At 43.2% G+C, this 16,969-nt stretch overlaps 1 protein-coding gene across 1 annotated transcript in view; it reads left to right on the forward strand.

Annotated features, from left to right (window-relative positions):
* Window positions 1–261: 261 nt before the first annotated feature.
* LOC308284806 (netrin-G1-like) overlaps window positions 262–16,969 on the forward strand; it is a gene marked incomplete at both ends in the record, with an annotated part of 134,226 nt that continues 117,518 nt past the window's right edge. Inside the window, one exon of the mRNA XM_080725533.1 lies at window positions 262–510. Coding sequence (XP_080581659.1) covers window positions 262–510 — 249 coding nt within the window. The remainder of the gene's footprint in view (window positions 511–16,969) is intronic.

The following is a 16,969-nucleotide window of genomic DNA, read 5'->3' on the forward strand; positions in this document are numbered from 1 at the left end:
AGAAAGACCCAAATAAAATAAACATATGACGGTGCTAACAGTATAGCCTGAAGCCGCCGACGCTAAATCTAGCCAAAATGCCGCTGCTGTTCGCAAACGGTCCACTGCACATCTTGTCACAGCTGGAGCTATTTTAGAACGTTCCGAGTTTTATGCCGTCCTTTCAAGGCTGAGCGTCGATTGCAAGAAAGACGAACAAAAACAAAAGGAAAGACAGCGAAGCACAGAGACACAAGGCAGCGAGCAGCAGCAGCAGCAGATATGCTTTGGCCCGCTGTGCTGGTCACCCTACAGGCCGCGTGTGCCAGCGTGGCTCGCGGCATGCAGCACTACCCGGCGGCCTGGGGACACTACGACGTGTGCAAGTCCCAGATCTACACGGAGGAGGGCCTGGCCTGGGACTACATGGCCTGCCAGCCAGAAGCCACCGATATGACAAAGTACCTGCACGTTGGCCTCGACCCCCCCAACATCACATGCGGGGACCCGCCGGAGACGTACTGTGCTTTGGTAAGTCGCGCCTATCCTCTCGCCGCTGCTCCCGCTGATGGAGACGAATGAGGCTTGCGGGCGGGAGGATCGCCCCACATACCGGGGTCAGGGATGGGAGTGTTAATGTGTGCAAGGAAATGTAAAGGCTATTGCTGCATGCTGCTGAGATGATGAGTGCACACATCACACGCCGGGGCTGGTGGCTGTTACGATGGCTGCATTGACATTAAGTTGCGCGCACACACACAAACTAACACACACGCACACATACACTTAATATGTATGTACCACAGTACTACACACACACTCACACACACACTGATACATACAGTAGACTGTAAATTGGTTGACACATGCATGGACATGGAAGGATGAGCACATACTCAAGCATATCGCCACTGTCAGGTAGAAACCTTGTATCTCCAAGTTTCAATTTTGTACATTTTTTTCACAAAGCAAAGCCCTGCTTCACCATAAAAGGCCGTTGCACAAAAGTAGTGAAAACAGCAGATCTACAAGCACACAACGCCTCGCGGTGCGAGGCGTTGTGTGCTTGTAGATCGGCTGTTTTCACTTGTTTAAGTCATTTTTAAAATGATAAATACAAAACAAACGGTTTTGGACATACAAGGTTTCCACCCGACAACGACGATATGCTAGCGCTTGTACACATATAAGATATGAATACATGCACCAGGCAGCAGGCCACACAGCCGATACATCAATGCACACACCAAAGCATGCTTGCACACTGTATACTGTATGTATGCATACATTACCACACACACACACGCACGCACGCACGCACGCACGCACGCACGCACGCACACACACACACACACACGCACACGCACACGCACGCACACACACGCACGCTCACACACATCACACACAGAAATAAAAGCATTTTCACACTGACAAGATACAGTAACACAGCTCCAGCACAGTATTTATGCGGCGTGTGTCGACAGAACCCCATTCATCCCAGCAGCAGTGCTTTCATTATGGCTTCTCATCAACCATTATCCAATGTTCAACCCCGGCTTCATGTGTTTTTGTGTGGAACTGGAACCGCACCGAGAGGAAGCAGAGGAGAAGCCCAAGGCTCCTCCTCCTCCTCCATGTACCGCTTTATTAGAAGTTGTGTGTGTGTGTGTGTGTGTGTGTGTGTGTGTGTGTGTGTGTGTGTGCGTGTGTGTGTGCGTGCGTGCGTGTGCGTGCGTGTGTGCGTGCCGCCGCCGCCGAGAGCTCCTGTGTGTGCGAGTAAATATTTACCAATTAGATAGAGCCTCCTTAACCCATTTAGGCCTAGAATTATTGAATGCACCAGTGAAAAATAGCAGAGATACAAGCTCAAGTGCCGCGCTGCGAGCTTGTAGATCTGCTATTTTTGGAAAAAGTTGTGAAAATGTGTGCAAATCTTTGAATATATGTATTTTCAAAGCGAACGTTTGTAACTCAAATTTTGCTTCTGGGTGGTCCCTGGAACTAAATATTTTGAGATGCGGGTCCGTGGCCAAATAAATATCATTTTGGGGGTCCTTCACATGAAAAGGTTTGAGGACCACTGACATAGTAGTCTCTCAAGAACAACAGACTAGCTGAGCTCCAGTTAAGTGAAAAGGACCTTTTTTTTGACGATGGCTGACAGATTGCTGACATAGAAACATAGGGTTTTTCAAAAAAATCTTAGAAGAATTCAAAAGACATGTACTGTATAGAATCGGGTCAAAATTGTAATTTTCACGATTTTTCAAAAATAGCAGATATACAAGCTCACAGTGCGGCACCGATCAGGGTTTCCTGCAGGAAAAAGTCTTGACCAGGGGGGGATCTCATGGCGCACGCGCTTCGCGCGTGCGCCGAAATTTTTTGATAATTAATTAATTAATTCGAGTAATTAATTCACTTAATTTTTTATATTAATTCTTATTTTTGCCCTATAAAAAACACATGAATGTGCCCATGATGACGGAAAACACAACTACATGCTATCATTCACATTTATTCAACATTGAATAACTACGTTTTTCACAGGACAGTGTAACTTGTTTTTTTCCCCCAGGTTAATCAACCAGCACTCGTGCCATATAAATAGAAGTCTACAGCACAGTAAAAAAAAAGAAACATTGGTGTAAAGTAACTAAGTAGATTTACTTAAGTACTGTACTTATACTGTACAAAGGAGATTTTCAGGTATTTGCACTTTACTTGAGTATTTCCTGCATTCAGGAGATACCAGCCCTTATGTTTTCTTCAAATGTAAACAAACATGGCTGCCATGTTTGAAAGATAGGGTTGGTATGGGGGTTAAACATGCAATTTCGCGATCGCGATCATGCCTAGTACATTGTTGGAGGTCCAAAAAGTTTTTTTGAGAAAAAAATGTTTTTTTGATTTTTTTTTTTTTTTTTTTTTTTTTTTTTTTAATACCCTTGGGGGGGCGGGGGGGTTTTCAGGCCGGGCGGGGCGCCTGGCCTGTAAAGTGCTGCAGTAAACCCTGCCGATAGTTAATGATAACCAATAATGTGTGCCCGTTCTAAATGGATTAAAAACGCAACGATCTCTTCTTTTTTTTTTTTTTACTCAGCTCCAGATGGCACAGAGACATTTAACGCCACAGCCTGGATGAAAGACGAGCCTTGTGTTTTCAGCCATGTCTGGCATTCATTCGCCTGCACATTCTATCATAACAAACTCCAAAGGAAGGGTTCAGTGGCCCCTGAGAAAAAAAAAAAAAAAACATACAACACAACCCTGAATAGATACTGAGAACATAACGCAGGGAGCAAGGCTGGCGAAGGAGAAAAAGAGGGGATCTGTTTATTTGGTTCACAGTATAAAGCAGTCTAGCGGGGGGGGCTCTCATTTTCATTTTCATGTCAAGGACAAGCCAAATTGATATGTATTAGACCGCAGAGCAGAGAGGCCCATTTCAAAAAATATTGTATGCCAGGGACTGTCGGCTGAGAGAGGTGCAAGTGTTGTTCAAAGTGAAACCTATGATCTGAATAGGCAGTCTTAAATTCGCTCATCGGGTTGATAGTCAAATAAACAGGGAAATTAAACGATTTCTACGTTTTGCTTGGGGCCTTCTGGAACATGTAAACAAACACACAATAGGCCTACTATTATTTTGAGTCCAAAACCGTCCGTTTTGCATTTATCATTTTATAAATGATTTAAACTAGTGAAAACAGACAATCTACAAGCACACACTACTTTTGTGGGACGGCCTTGTATGATGAAGCAGGGCTTTACTTTGTGAAAAAAAATAACAAATTTGAAACTTGGAGATACGAGGTTTCCGCCCGACAACGACGATTTACAGCTCAGTTTAAGGGTGAAAACTCACGAGTCGGAGAGTTCTACTTCCTTAGTGAAGACTGCTATAGCCTAGCATAGCAAAGTAAAGCAACTACAAAGATTATCTTCTCCGATATCATGGGAATGTGTTGTATTTGCATAAGTGTTAGAGTGATGTTTATAGTGATGAGGCATGGCTTACGGTATTTCATTTCTGTTGTGCGGTATGGTTATTTGAGCACGAAAGGCTGTAAATTGGTATATGGTGCATGCATACAGCTAGCACACACTGACAGTGGGAGGAGGAAGTCTTGTGGTATGACCTGGTGGTTGACAACAGAAACCTTAGGTGAACATTTCTGCAAAGATATCTGAACATTCTGTGAAAGTAGGTGAACAATTATTGTTTGAAGCTATTTTGTCAACAAGATTTGGTGTAGAGGGGGGAAAAGAAACAGCCCCACTTATAGAAACATCCCCATTCAGACATTCCCCCACTGAGGTTAGGGTAACCGGGGACCCCGGCCACTGAAGTACAAAGGGTTCACGTGGTTTAACCCCCTGTGTCCTGGGCCTGCACGTTGTTTTGGTGCTTTTATGCCTTTATCGATAGGACAGTAGACTCACATGCAGCAAAGGTCATCGGGAACGGGACTTGAGCCTGCGGGAGAGTGTTTTCTGCTGGTGTTTCGGTCCGAGTGTATCAAAGGGTGCGTTCGGAAATACGCACCGGGTGTGTGCTCAGTGTGCCTAAACCCAACCCTAATCCTAACCCTAACCTCAGTAAAACTATGCCTAACCCTAACCCTAACCCTAACCTTAACCTCAGTAAAACTATGCCTAAACCTAACCCTAACTCTAACCCTAACCAGAACCGGTGCGCATTTCCGAACGCACCCTTTGATACACTCGGACTGAAACACCAGCAGAAAACACTCTCCCTTGAACCTGCGCCCCAGTCCTGCATGTTTTGACAGCAAGTCATCCTTGTCTGCACTGACGCCCCCCTCTATACTGCCCCCTACGGAGCTTTCTAAAAGTCTGTCTCAATAAAGGAGAGTGCAGCAGCCACTCTGCTTCTAGAATGGGAGAGGATGTGATAGATGCGTGCATTGGTAAGAGACCCAGCCAGCGGGCAATGGGGATTAATGAGAGGGTTGTTGGGAGTCTCTATGTGGCAGATGTACAGTTATCTGTCCACAAGTCTTGTCAGCGTTTCCTTTGTATGACATGGCACCAGGGTGGCAAGCAGTGGTGTAAAATGTACTTACATTATTTACTTAAGTAAAAGTATCATTACTGCAATGTAGATGTACTCTGTTACAAGTAGAAGTTCGGTATTCAACATTTACTTGAGTAAAAGTACAAAAGTATTGGGATCAAAATGCACTAAAAGTACCAAAAGTAAAAGTACTCATTGTGCAGAATGTCCCATTTCAAGTTATCAAATGTCTTTTGAAAATAGCAGATCTACAAGCTCACACTGCGTCGCATCACGATGCATTGTGAGCTTGTAGATCGGCTATTTTCAAATGGCCAAAATGTATATACGGCTGAAGTGGTTAATGTATGTTTTGTAATAATAATATAAATCTACAAAGTAACTAGTAACTAAAGTTTTGAAAGAAATATAGTGGAGTAATATTGTAGTGGATAGGCCTACAATATTTCGATCCGAGATGTAGTGGAAATTGGAATTACTCAAGTAAAGTACAAATAACTCAAAAGTGTACTTAAGTAAATGTACTTAGTTACTTTACACCACTGGTGGCAAGCAATCTTTAAGATTGTTAAGTGAGTGTGTGTGTGTGCGTGCGTGCGTGCGTGTGTCGTGTTTAATGAACTCAGATTTCACATTTTATGAATTCATAATCTCAAATACACTCTACTATCAATTCCCTCCATATTTGGGGCAAGACGACCGCTATCAATATGAAATCATCAGCATCACGTCGGAGATCCACAGGGAAGCCATGTTTTTTTCAACACTGTCTTGGTTGATGAGTACCTGCAGTAAGCCTTGCATAACTGTACCTTGAAAGTTACACATATATAATATACTGAAGTTCGGATGCAAGTTTCCCAGTGATGTAAAGTAACTAAGCATATTTACCCAAGTACTGTACACCAGTAAGACTCCCTAATCGGGAGATAAGCGACCGTAGGTGGCGTATCTCCACAAATAGGGCAAACATGTGTTTTTCCAAAATCTTCCTGATCCATGTTGATGACATGAGTGTAGACATGCTGTGTAGTGATATTCGTGATTTTAGGGCAAAAACTGTAGGAGCAGTGTCCAAAAATGTGTTTTATAAATCGGCCTGAAGGTGGCGCTAGAATAGGGCCATGTGAGAAATGAGGGGTGGGGTCTCCGCGTTGCCTTGGCGGACGAATAGGTACCGGCCCCGGCTCTCCCGGACGGTCCTAGCCCGAGTTACGGCATTTTATGTGCGCTGCAGTGGCAGGGGGTCCTCCACTGGGGGCGCCACCACTTTTGCATCCGTTCTGGAGCACCAGGAGTCGGTGGTCCCCGGGAATTCCCCGTGAGCAGCCCCGTTGGGGTGGTCATTTGGTCATTTTTGCACATTTGGTCTTTTTTTACATCTGGGGGTCCCCCAGGGACCTGGGGGTCCCTGGGGCTCCGGGGGTCCTTGGAGGTTGTAGTTTGGCAGGCAAGGAGTGTGTGTGTAAAATCTGGCATGGATCGGGTCAACGGGTGCGGAGATATAAGCAGGGAAAAAGTGTGACGTGTGACGTGTGACTGACTCACTGACAGACAGCCCATGGAGGTTTTGGTAGTAAATGCAACCTACGGTCGCAATAAGTACAATTTAGGGTGCCCTCACACCAAAATACCTATGAGAGTGGAATCCGCGTTCTGCCAATGCATTTCAATGAGAGTGGAGCGGTTTTTGCAGAAATCCTCTACTGGCATGAAACCGCTCCATTCTCATTGAAATGCATTGGCGGAACGCAGATTCCACTTTCATAGGTATTTTGGTGTGCCTCAGACCAAAATACCTATGAGAGTGGAATCCGTGTTCCGCCAATGCATTTCAATGAGAAGGGAGCGTTTTTTGCAGAAATCCTCTGCTGGCATGAAACCGCTTCATTCTCATTGAAATGCATTGGCGGAACGCAGATTCCACTTTCATAGGTATTTTGGTGTGAGGGCACCCTTATAGATGTATTTATTTATTATATATTTTATATTTTATATTTTACTTTACTGGACTTGAGTATTTCCAATTTTCAGTACTTTTACTTCTACTCCATTACTTGATTCTCAGAGGCTTTTATTCCACTACAAAAAATTTGAAAACTTGAGTTACTAGTTATTACAAAACATACATAAACCACCCTATATACATTTCGTCCATTTGAAAATAGCCGATCTATGCAACGCATTGTGAGCTTGTAGATCTGCTATTTACAAATGATTTTTATACATTTCAACATTTGAAAACGTAATGAGTACTTTCTGCTTTTGGTACGTTTAAGTACATTGTGATAACAATACTTTTATTATTTTATCCAAGGCAATTTTTTATTCCAGACTTTTACTCGTAACCGAGTATTTCTACACTTAAGCTTGTTGCACACTGCTGTGTTTTTTTGTTTGCGAAATGCATTTTTCAGGGCAAGGAGAGAGAGAGAGAGAGAGAGAGAGAGAGAGAGAGAGAGAGAGAGAGAAAGAGAGAGCAAGGGACACAGTTGTCCGAAAATAAATACGAAACGGGCGGCAGTGTGCCACGTGATTGACATAACGTGAGGTTGATTTATTTATTTACGTGCTCCGAAATTCGCTCCTATATTCGGCCGGAAAAAACGCAGCAGTGTGACGACTTCACGACTTTTCAACCTATCTTCATATAATTGGTCCTCACTAATGTTCATGATAAAATATTTTATTTCCTACTTGGTCTGTGTCTCAGAGGAGGGCTGTGGGCAGGTCAGAAACCCATCATCTTGTGACATCATCAATGGGGAATCCAAGCTAATAGAAAATGCAGGCTTTTTATTCTTGAAAAGTTGCAATGTTAAAGTGGAAGCCATTGTTCTCTCGATAATAAAAATCAAAATATTTAAAAAAGTATATAATAGTTTCTGAACTTCCCACAGCTCTCCTAAAGAGACTTGGACAGAGTAGGGGGAAAAATTATTATGAACATGAGTGAGGACCTATTATTTGAAGATAGGTTGAAAAGTTGCAAAATTGTCCTGTGAATATAGAATATTTGAGTACTTTTTCCACCACTGAAGCCTCCTCCTCCTCAGCTGGGTACGGTTACATTAACGGAGGCATTTACTGCACAGCAGCGTGCCCTCTGCTCATTGACATAACAATGAGCAGCTGTAAATCATGTGATGCATAATGCTCATATGCATGTAGTACAGCCTGGTAACAATCACACTCAATCAGGAGACACAGGGAATGTGCAGTCATTAGTCTCTGTGATGCTGGCACATGGTCGCCACACGTTGAGGCAGGTGCAAAAACCCAGGAGCTCGGCGCTCTGTATATTAGCACATTAATATCACCCTGGCATCCCTATTTTGGGAATGTCATTATAGGCCGAAACTTAGAATGTTTAAAAATTCAACCCAAAAGCTGCCAGCTGCTTTCGTTGTTTTGTCATTATGACAAAGTACAAACGTACATACAGGAGGGCTTAAAGCTGGAGTTAGGAGGTTTAGTCAGAAGTGATTTTTAACACTTCCAAAAAAAAAACGTCCAGGAAAGTGATAACATTTACCGCGGTGCAGCGCCAAAGCCCCGTTTTCACGTCCAGGGACATGTTAGCTGGTTACCATGGTAACCAGGTGCTGCGGCGACCGCTGGTGAGCGAAAAAAAAAAGTCATGTCCCGTGATGCAACGCGGCCGCGATGCGGCCCGACCACCACTTCCTCATTCACAGCCATCTGTATCTGGCTGCTAAGATCTGGCTTTTTCTGGTTGCTTTCTCCCCACATCGCTCGACGGCCCCATTTTCTGTGGACTGTAGTTGACTCATGGATACTCGCGTATGGATTGTTTCTTCTCCGCGTGAAAGAAGACACGTGGGTTGGCCGTGGACGGGGCGACCGCGCGCACAATGGGCACGCGGTGCGTGCGCGCCGCCACTGGAAATCAGGTAAAAACAATAGGAAAGATACACGGCATTAATCTACATTAATTATGGCAAAACTATGGCAGCTCAAGTATTAATACTTTTCGTTGGTTCAATATATGTAAAACCCACATAGACAGAGGTTTGCGCCCGACAGCGCGCCAATGTGGTATTATTTTTGTCTACTCACTCTGTGTCTCATTGGTGGGCTGTGGGTAGTTAAGAAACCTTCCTACCAGTGACATCATCTGTGGGGATTCCAACCAAATAGAAACTAATAGAAACTTCCACTATTCCTGGAAAGGTAGCTTGGTGAAATAGAGGTCATTGTATTAATCACATTAATACAAAATGAAATAAAACATGAAATCTTGTTTGAAATGACCAAACCTGCCTACTGATTATGGCGGTGGTAGACGGGTGTCTGAACTGTCCACAACCCTCCTCTGAGACACAGAACGAGTAGACTAGACAGTATAAGAGTGCCTTCCTATACTGAGCGTTAGTGACAGGACCGAAAAGATATGGGTTTAAAATGACTTTAGTAAGTTGCTAAAAACACGAGCTGCACTTCACTGGGAAAAGCGGGACAACTCCCGAACGGCCGGTTCATTCCCGGACGGTCCAGGCCGGCCATTAGGAAAAAAATGAAAATAAAATGTCGTTCCATTTTGGGGGCTGGGCGGCCAACAAAGTAAATCGTCACTGTCGGGCAGAAACCTTGTATCTCCAAGTTTCAAATTTGTAATTTTTTCCGCAAAGCAAAGCCCTGCTTCATCATACAAGGCCGTCGCACGAAAGTAGTGAAAACAGCAGATCTACAAGCACACAATGCCTCGTGCTGCGAGGCGTTGTGTGCTTGTAGATCGGCTGTTTTCACTAGTTTAAATCATTTTTAAAATGATAAATACAAATCAAACGGGACGAAATATAACTCATGTAATTGGCCCACTGGATTGTCACTTGTCATGATCTGAAATGACAAATCTTTGAGTAGCAGCAGCGCTATAGAGAGAGATCTCTCTCTATAGCACGCAATGAGGGCCTCTCCAACTCTTTTTCCCGGGCTGAATCAGGGGCCCAGCACGTCCCTGGTCCAACAGCTCAGTTTTTTCGAGGTCATCAGCGCGGTGATCATCAGGACGCTCCCGAGCCCCCTGGGCCTGAAGGATCACACGCTGTCCGTATCATCTGTTTACATCCTCGACACCGATGACCTTATCCACCGGTGCTGCAGCTGGAAAGTTACTCACTCACGATGAGAGGCGCATGCAAATGAGCATTTCCCCTGGCCCACCTTAATCCGTCTCCCCTCAAGTCGGTATTGGGCCCGACTGTGGATGGGTCACTGAGACCTCTACCCCTTCCTGTTGCCTTTAGTTACCATTCTCATCTGTAGCTCTGGCTGTGTTCAAAGCTCTTCACCCTTCCCCCACTCCGCTCTGCTACGAGCGGTCACGATGACCAGGGGCGTCACAAGGGGTAGGAAAGTGGGACTGAGTTACCAGGGCCCAAGGTGGAGGGGCCCTAGTAACTGTAGCTATTGAAAAATAGCAGATCTACAAGCTCACAGCGCGGCACCAAGTGCCGCGCTGCGAGCTTGTAGATCTGCTATTTTTGAAAAGTCGTGAAAATGTGTGCAAATCTTTGAATATGTATTTTTTTAACCGAACATTTGTAACTAAAATTTTGCTTCAGGGGGGGTCCCTGGAACTAAATATTTTGAGATGGGGTTCCGTGGCCAAATTCATATCATTTTGGGGGTCCTTCACATGAAAAAGTTTAAGCACCACTGACATGGAAACATGGGTTTCTTGCACACATTTTCACAATTTTTCAAAAATAGCAGATCTACAAGCTCGCAGCGCGGCACTCGGTGCCGCGCTGTGAGCTTGTATATCTGCTATTTTTCAATAGTTAACATTCATGGGGGGCCCGCAGTGAATCCTTGTACCCAGGGCCCAGAATTTGGTGTGACGCCCCTGACGATGACACTAATACTTCACCCCCGAAATAAATTGTTGCTGTCTGGCAGAAACATTGTATCTCCATTAAAATTATGGAGATAAAATAAAAAAGCATTATTATTATTATTATTAAGCCAATTGCTTCCTCCCCACACATGCAGTATTTGTTGTCAATTTGTCACTGCTGTATTATTCTACTGACTCGCCTAAAAAATATCCGAGCTCTGAAGTGTAGCCTACATCTGGCCTACATCTTGGCACAAAGTTTGTTGCATGTCCAGGGTCACATTCGCCAAGCTTTGCGTGACTCTTAATGAAATTAACTCATAAATAGCACCGCTCACTTCACACTTGGTGTGATTTTTTTGTAAATGAATGGCCTACTTGATCATCACACACTTGTAGATCTTCTATTTTTTGCAATTTCTGAATTTGAATTCAACAGTTTGGGACATTTACTGCAATTACTGACCCCTATCAATTACTCACCCTTGAATTCATGGAGAATGTTTGTTTGGATTGCATTCCTTCACAGCGGATGAAGAAAATCAACAACATACTTTTCTTTACAGAAACTATAGGGTTCGAAGAACAACAAAACTATATCAACAGTCTGTTTAAAAACTCCAACACAACTCTCAAAGTATAATCCAAATTCTTATTTCACTGGAAAATGTCTGGGGCAGCGACGGCTCCAGAGAATTGTGTCTGGGGGGGCTAGCTTTTTTAGAGCGGGGGCTAATGAATTTTGGCAACAAACAATAATGAATAATATTATATGACAAACAAAATTCTCTCGCTTAGGGTATGGATAACTGAACAGACCAGATCATTGGCAGTTTCCAGCTCCAAATCTGAGGACTGAAGTTGAAGGTGATCGAATAGGGTTTTTGTGAGGCTGAAGATGCTTTCCAGCATAAAATGTATGATTTTATTGTATGGTTTACATTGATGTCAGTCAATTGTCTTTCACAAATTCATATATATTTTATTTATTCATTCCTTAAATATTTAAATAACATCACAATTGGGTTTGTGGTGAGTGGGGGGGGGGGGGGGGGCTTAGTGGGGGCTAAGCCTTCCCTCTATTCTAGGGAATCAGGTTGGGACATTGTCCGGTGTTGGCCTTTCACGCGTGTAGCATGTAACAGGAGAATGTCAGTTTCAGTTGCGTTCACACGTGAAGTAGTCCGTTTCATACGGTGAGGCTGGTTAGTATAGACCGGGGGTCAGCAACCCGCGGCTCTAGAGTCGCATCTTTAGCACCACCCTAGTGGCTCCCTGGAGCTTTCTCAAAAATGTATGAAAATGAAAAAAGATGGGGGGAAAAAAATATTTTTTGTTTTGACGATTTTTTTATCATCACTGTCAGGCAGAAACCTTGTTATCTCCAAGTTTCAAATGTTTTTTTTTTTTTCGTAAAGTAAAGCCCTGCTTCATCATACAAGACTGACGCACAAAAGTAGTGAAAACAGCAGATCTACAAGCACACAACGCCTCGCGATGCGAGGCGTTGTGTGCTTGTAGATCGGCTGTTTTCACTAGTTTAGTTAATTTTTTAAATGATAAATACAAAACAAAGTTTTGAACATACAAGGTTTCCACCAGACAACGACGATATATAAGGCTTTTATAATTTTTTGCGGCTCCAGACAGATTTGTTTTTGTTTTTTTTGTCCAATATGGCTCTTTTAACATTTTGGGTTGCCGACCCCTGGTATAGACGCACACATTAGCTACTCCCACTTAGACATATAACACAGGCACAGCCTGAGGGAGATGCGAGGATCAAATGAAATCTTTTTTAATTTCCTTCCACATAACATGACAGATATTGAATTGCCAGGCATGCTTGACAGAGGTCTCCCTTTGATGCAACCATTGCAAAACACAAACGAAACATCTTTCCTATCATATTAGGCCTAATGTAGACAACAAAACTACACATTTTCATCTAAACCAGAGGTTCTCAACCTTTTCAAGCCGCAACCCCAAAAATAATCATATTTTAACTGGGGACCCCCCCCCCCCCCCCCCCCCACACACACACACACACTGACGAGCACTAAGAGTTGAGGCATGACATTTTGTATAACACGGTTCTATTGTGAAAATAGCAGATCTACATGCTCAAAACGCCTCGTTGTGAGCATGTAGATCGGCTATTTTCACAATTTCTGCCTCTAATATTTGACATTTTGGCCAATGTTTAATTTGTCATTTTAGAGGTATTAAAAAGTACTTAAATTGTCACTTTAGAAATGTGCATGTACCCTCTGTACACTTAAAGGTAGGTTAAGTGATTTCACTTAAGCTTCAGTTGTCATGTAGGTGACAGGCGGGGGGCCTTCCTCCAATCATGATCGAGTGGGGGCAGGCCTTGGTGCGATTAAGGCCCGCCCCCACTCGACCATGATTGGAGGAAGGCCCCACTCTATCCTGATTGGAGGAAAACCTGTCACCCACCAGTTTTGGGGGAGCAACTGAAACTGCTTTTTTCTCCTTACAGGGGATGAAGTCCAAATATGGACCAAACACTCTATATAGTAGCTAGTACTATCAGAACATAGACCCATTTTGTTATTATTAGAATAAAATGAATTCACTTACCCTACCTTTAAACTTTAAACGTCTGTTTTACTGTTGAGTGAGAAAACAATGCTGCACATTAAGTTAATCTTCTGGGGACCCCCCAAAATAATTTGGGGACCTGTCCCGACCCACAGGTTGAGAACCATGTGATCTAAACGAGCTGTCCTCCAAGTTGGAAAAATAGCATTGGTCTCTGTACAGAAAAGTGCACACTGCGCAGGGAAGCGCTCATGTAGCACCATCAACATGTCCACTCGTTAGTAGCTTCGTTACATGTACCGGTACATCCACCAGACGATTGCAGCGTCTATTCACACATAGAGCGGTTTAGGCCTAACTCAAGAGTCCAGCGGCCAGCAAAGTCTGTTGCATATCTGATCCTATTGAGCCGGAATGTTGCTTTCATACAGTACATACCCACCTTTTAAAGTCTGGAATGGTACAGTGCATGTGTGAAAGTGACTCAAGTGTCCTGTATCCAGAGTCGACCATACCCTCAGTACACATGTGTATGAACTCAGCTTGTGTAGAAACACACGCTTGTTTTGGACGATTCGGACTGGATACAAGGTTTTACCTTGAGAATTCTGTGGGAGTTTATAAATGGATTTTGATATTGTTTTGCTGTTGTTAATCCTCAACCAGTATTTTCTTTAATTCATCAAGTTCTTTGTTGATGTTTTTTTTATTTTTTATTCACCTTAAAGGATTGCGTCAAAAACAGCGATTCTCCATAAATTCAAGGCTTCACGGGTCGAGCAATCGATATGAAAATTGTCAGTAAATGTACTTGTGCTCTGAGAGTGTAAAATTGGTCACAACAATAATTCCGCAGAGCCGATCGAGGTCCCATGCGACGTGATATTCCGGAGCGTATATTTGGGGGACGGATGCGGTATACGGTTGGCCTTCCGCGTCTCATAATTCTGCAGAGAGCGGCTTTCCTAATCGCCTCGTTGAAGGGCTGGACTGTGCAGCGAGCAGCAACAGATGAGTCCCGGATAGGGGTGTAACGATATAGTAACTGTATCGAAATATCGTTTTTAACTTAAAAAATCGAAGTAGATCGAAATGAAAACAGCTAAAATCGAATCGTATCGTTTTATTTTGTATCGTATCGAATCGGCAGTGCAAAGAATCGATTGTATCGATACTACCTACTTTGCATTGTATTTAGCCTTTTTAAGAAGAAAAAATTAAAAGGAGGGGTTTAATTACTTTTCCTTTCCATATAGCTACACTGGTCTATTGATAAATGTGTGTAATCTCTGGGTTCATGTCAAGGTGCAGGTTTGTCAATATACAATGTCCATGTATTTGGCAGATAATCACTGTGTTTACTTATTTATATCCATAAAAATACATGTTTCCCTTAAAAACCTGCACTATCCACACCTTTCACACAGATTTAATTTATTTGCTAAATAGTTACTATATCGATTTTAAATCATTAAATCGAATCGTATCGTATCGCCATGAATGAACCAATATCGTCCATGTATCGTATCGTCAACCATGTAACGTGATATGTATCGAATCGCTATTAAAATGTATCGTTACACCCCTAGTCCCGGATAAAGAGTCTCAGGGACAGGACAGGTGTTCTGCATCAGGGGGAGAGTTAGCCTTGTTTTTATTTTTAGCCACAGAGCTTCAGGGGTTCTTCGAGACATATTAGGCCTTCACTGCCGCGCTGCAGTGTGGCCGGTGCTGTCATGTGCCGGGGTTGTTTTTTTGTTCTCCACATGGCTTTAAAAGAGGTCTTGGGCTGAACACATGCCAGACAACTGCAAACGAGCTGAAAGCCACTTAATACTGTAACACCTGTTTTTTTTTTCTCTCTCCCTTCCTTCTATGCAAGAATTGCAGAGTTTTCTTTTTGTGTCCCACCCCTTGCTTGAATTAATGGATTTTTAATATTCAGCATTTTTCATTGAAATTAATACAAATGATCCAATTAGAAACATATGAATGAGGCATGAGAGAGGCAATTATTGCGCTGCCGCGCCACATGGGCCTAATGAACAATGACTGCTAATGCAGAGGAATATGCCTCTAAAAGACACCGGCGTTTCCGAAACGTCCCACGTTAATTTTTTCTACGCGGACAAGGCGAACAGGAGTGTGTGTTTAATTACTGCGTGACTCGGGGTTGGTCACGGTGGATTTAATGATCGTTTATTGCGACAACGACGGGCTACTGCATGCTTGCTGTTGTCATGAAAGCTCATATAGGTTGGCATTTTCGTGCAGTTTATTTCTGTCAACAACACAGTTAAAATCGAGGATACGCTTTGTATGATCTGTAAATGCTGAGTGAAGCTTAATTTATGCTTCAGCAAAAGAAACTGAAAAAAAAAAAAGTGTTGACGGTTGAAGGGACAGGGGCGTCAATTGGGTATGGCAGGGGTATGCAGCTGCCATACCTGGGTCCAGGGGGGAAAATACAAGTTACTTTAAAATATAAATCCATGAATGTCTCTTTGTCTATCTGTGCTGGTTATGTTGTTAAATTACAGTATAAATATCTACAAATGCATAATTTAACAAGGTATTATAATTATATTTTCCACACTTTTATCTCCCCATCTTGACAGAATAGTATATTCCCAGGTTCCGCAGGTCAGCTGCACAGGTGCAATTCATTATTGTTAATTGTGGCACGTTTATGCCAAGTTTAGCCACACTTGAACAACTGTTCCAGACTGCCATATCCAGCCCAAGAAACCATAGAAATTTTAGGGGGAAAAAATAGAATGTACTTCTTAAAATACTGTAAATGTATCATGCCTGTTGCTAAGGTATGGCAACATGACTGGTGTCTTGCACGCGCACGTACCTTTTTCTGAACTGACGCCACTGTGAAGGGATAATCCAAAAATCACTTATTTTCTGTCAATTACTCACCCCACGAAGCCTTGGATTCATAGAGATTGTTTTTGTTTTTGTCGCATTCCTAAGCCAATAATTTGATGACCGGAGGAGTCTCAGGCAACACGGCCCGACTGTGAACAGTTGCAATCACCTCTCTCTGTCTGGAAACAGAGCATAAAGACGTACAGATCGCAGCTTTAAAAGCAGGTGCAATATATGCGAGGAGTTGCTATTCATCAGTGTGAGGCCGAAGGAACTGGCGCCAATTCCAGCGATGGAAATCACGGTGATGGAAATGAAGGAAGCACGCTCTCGTCCATCACCATGACCTTGAGCAAGGCAGTTGACCACCAAACACTCAGCGGAATTGACTGTGATTGCAGTGGGCGCTGTGCTGTGATTGCACACGTTGAAAAATAATGATTTGAGAGAATCGCACTTTATAGCCAGGTGATTACAGCCTACAGTGGTGGAAAGTAACTAAGTACATATACTCAAGTACTGTACATACTGTACTGTGCAGTTTTTTTTGAGGTACTGTTTCACTTTACTGGAGTATTTCCTATTTTCAGTATTTTTACCTCTACTCCACTACACCTCAGAGGCAAAAACTTTAAACTCTATAC

This window comes from Nannobrachium achirus, assembly GCF_963921795.1.
Source record: "Nannobrachium achirus genome assembly, chromosome: 5".
NCBI classification, from domain to species: Eukaryota; Metazoa; Chordata; class Actinopteri; order Myctophiformes; family Myctophidae; genus Nannobrachium; species Nannobrachium achirus.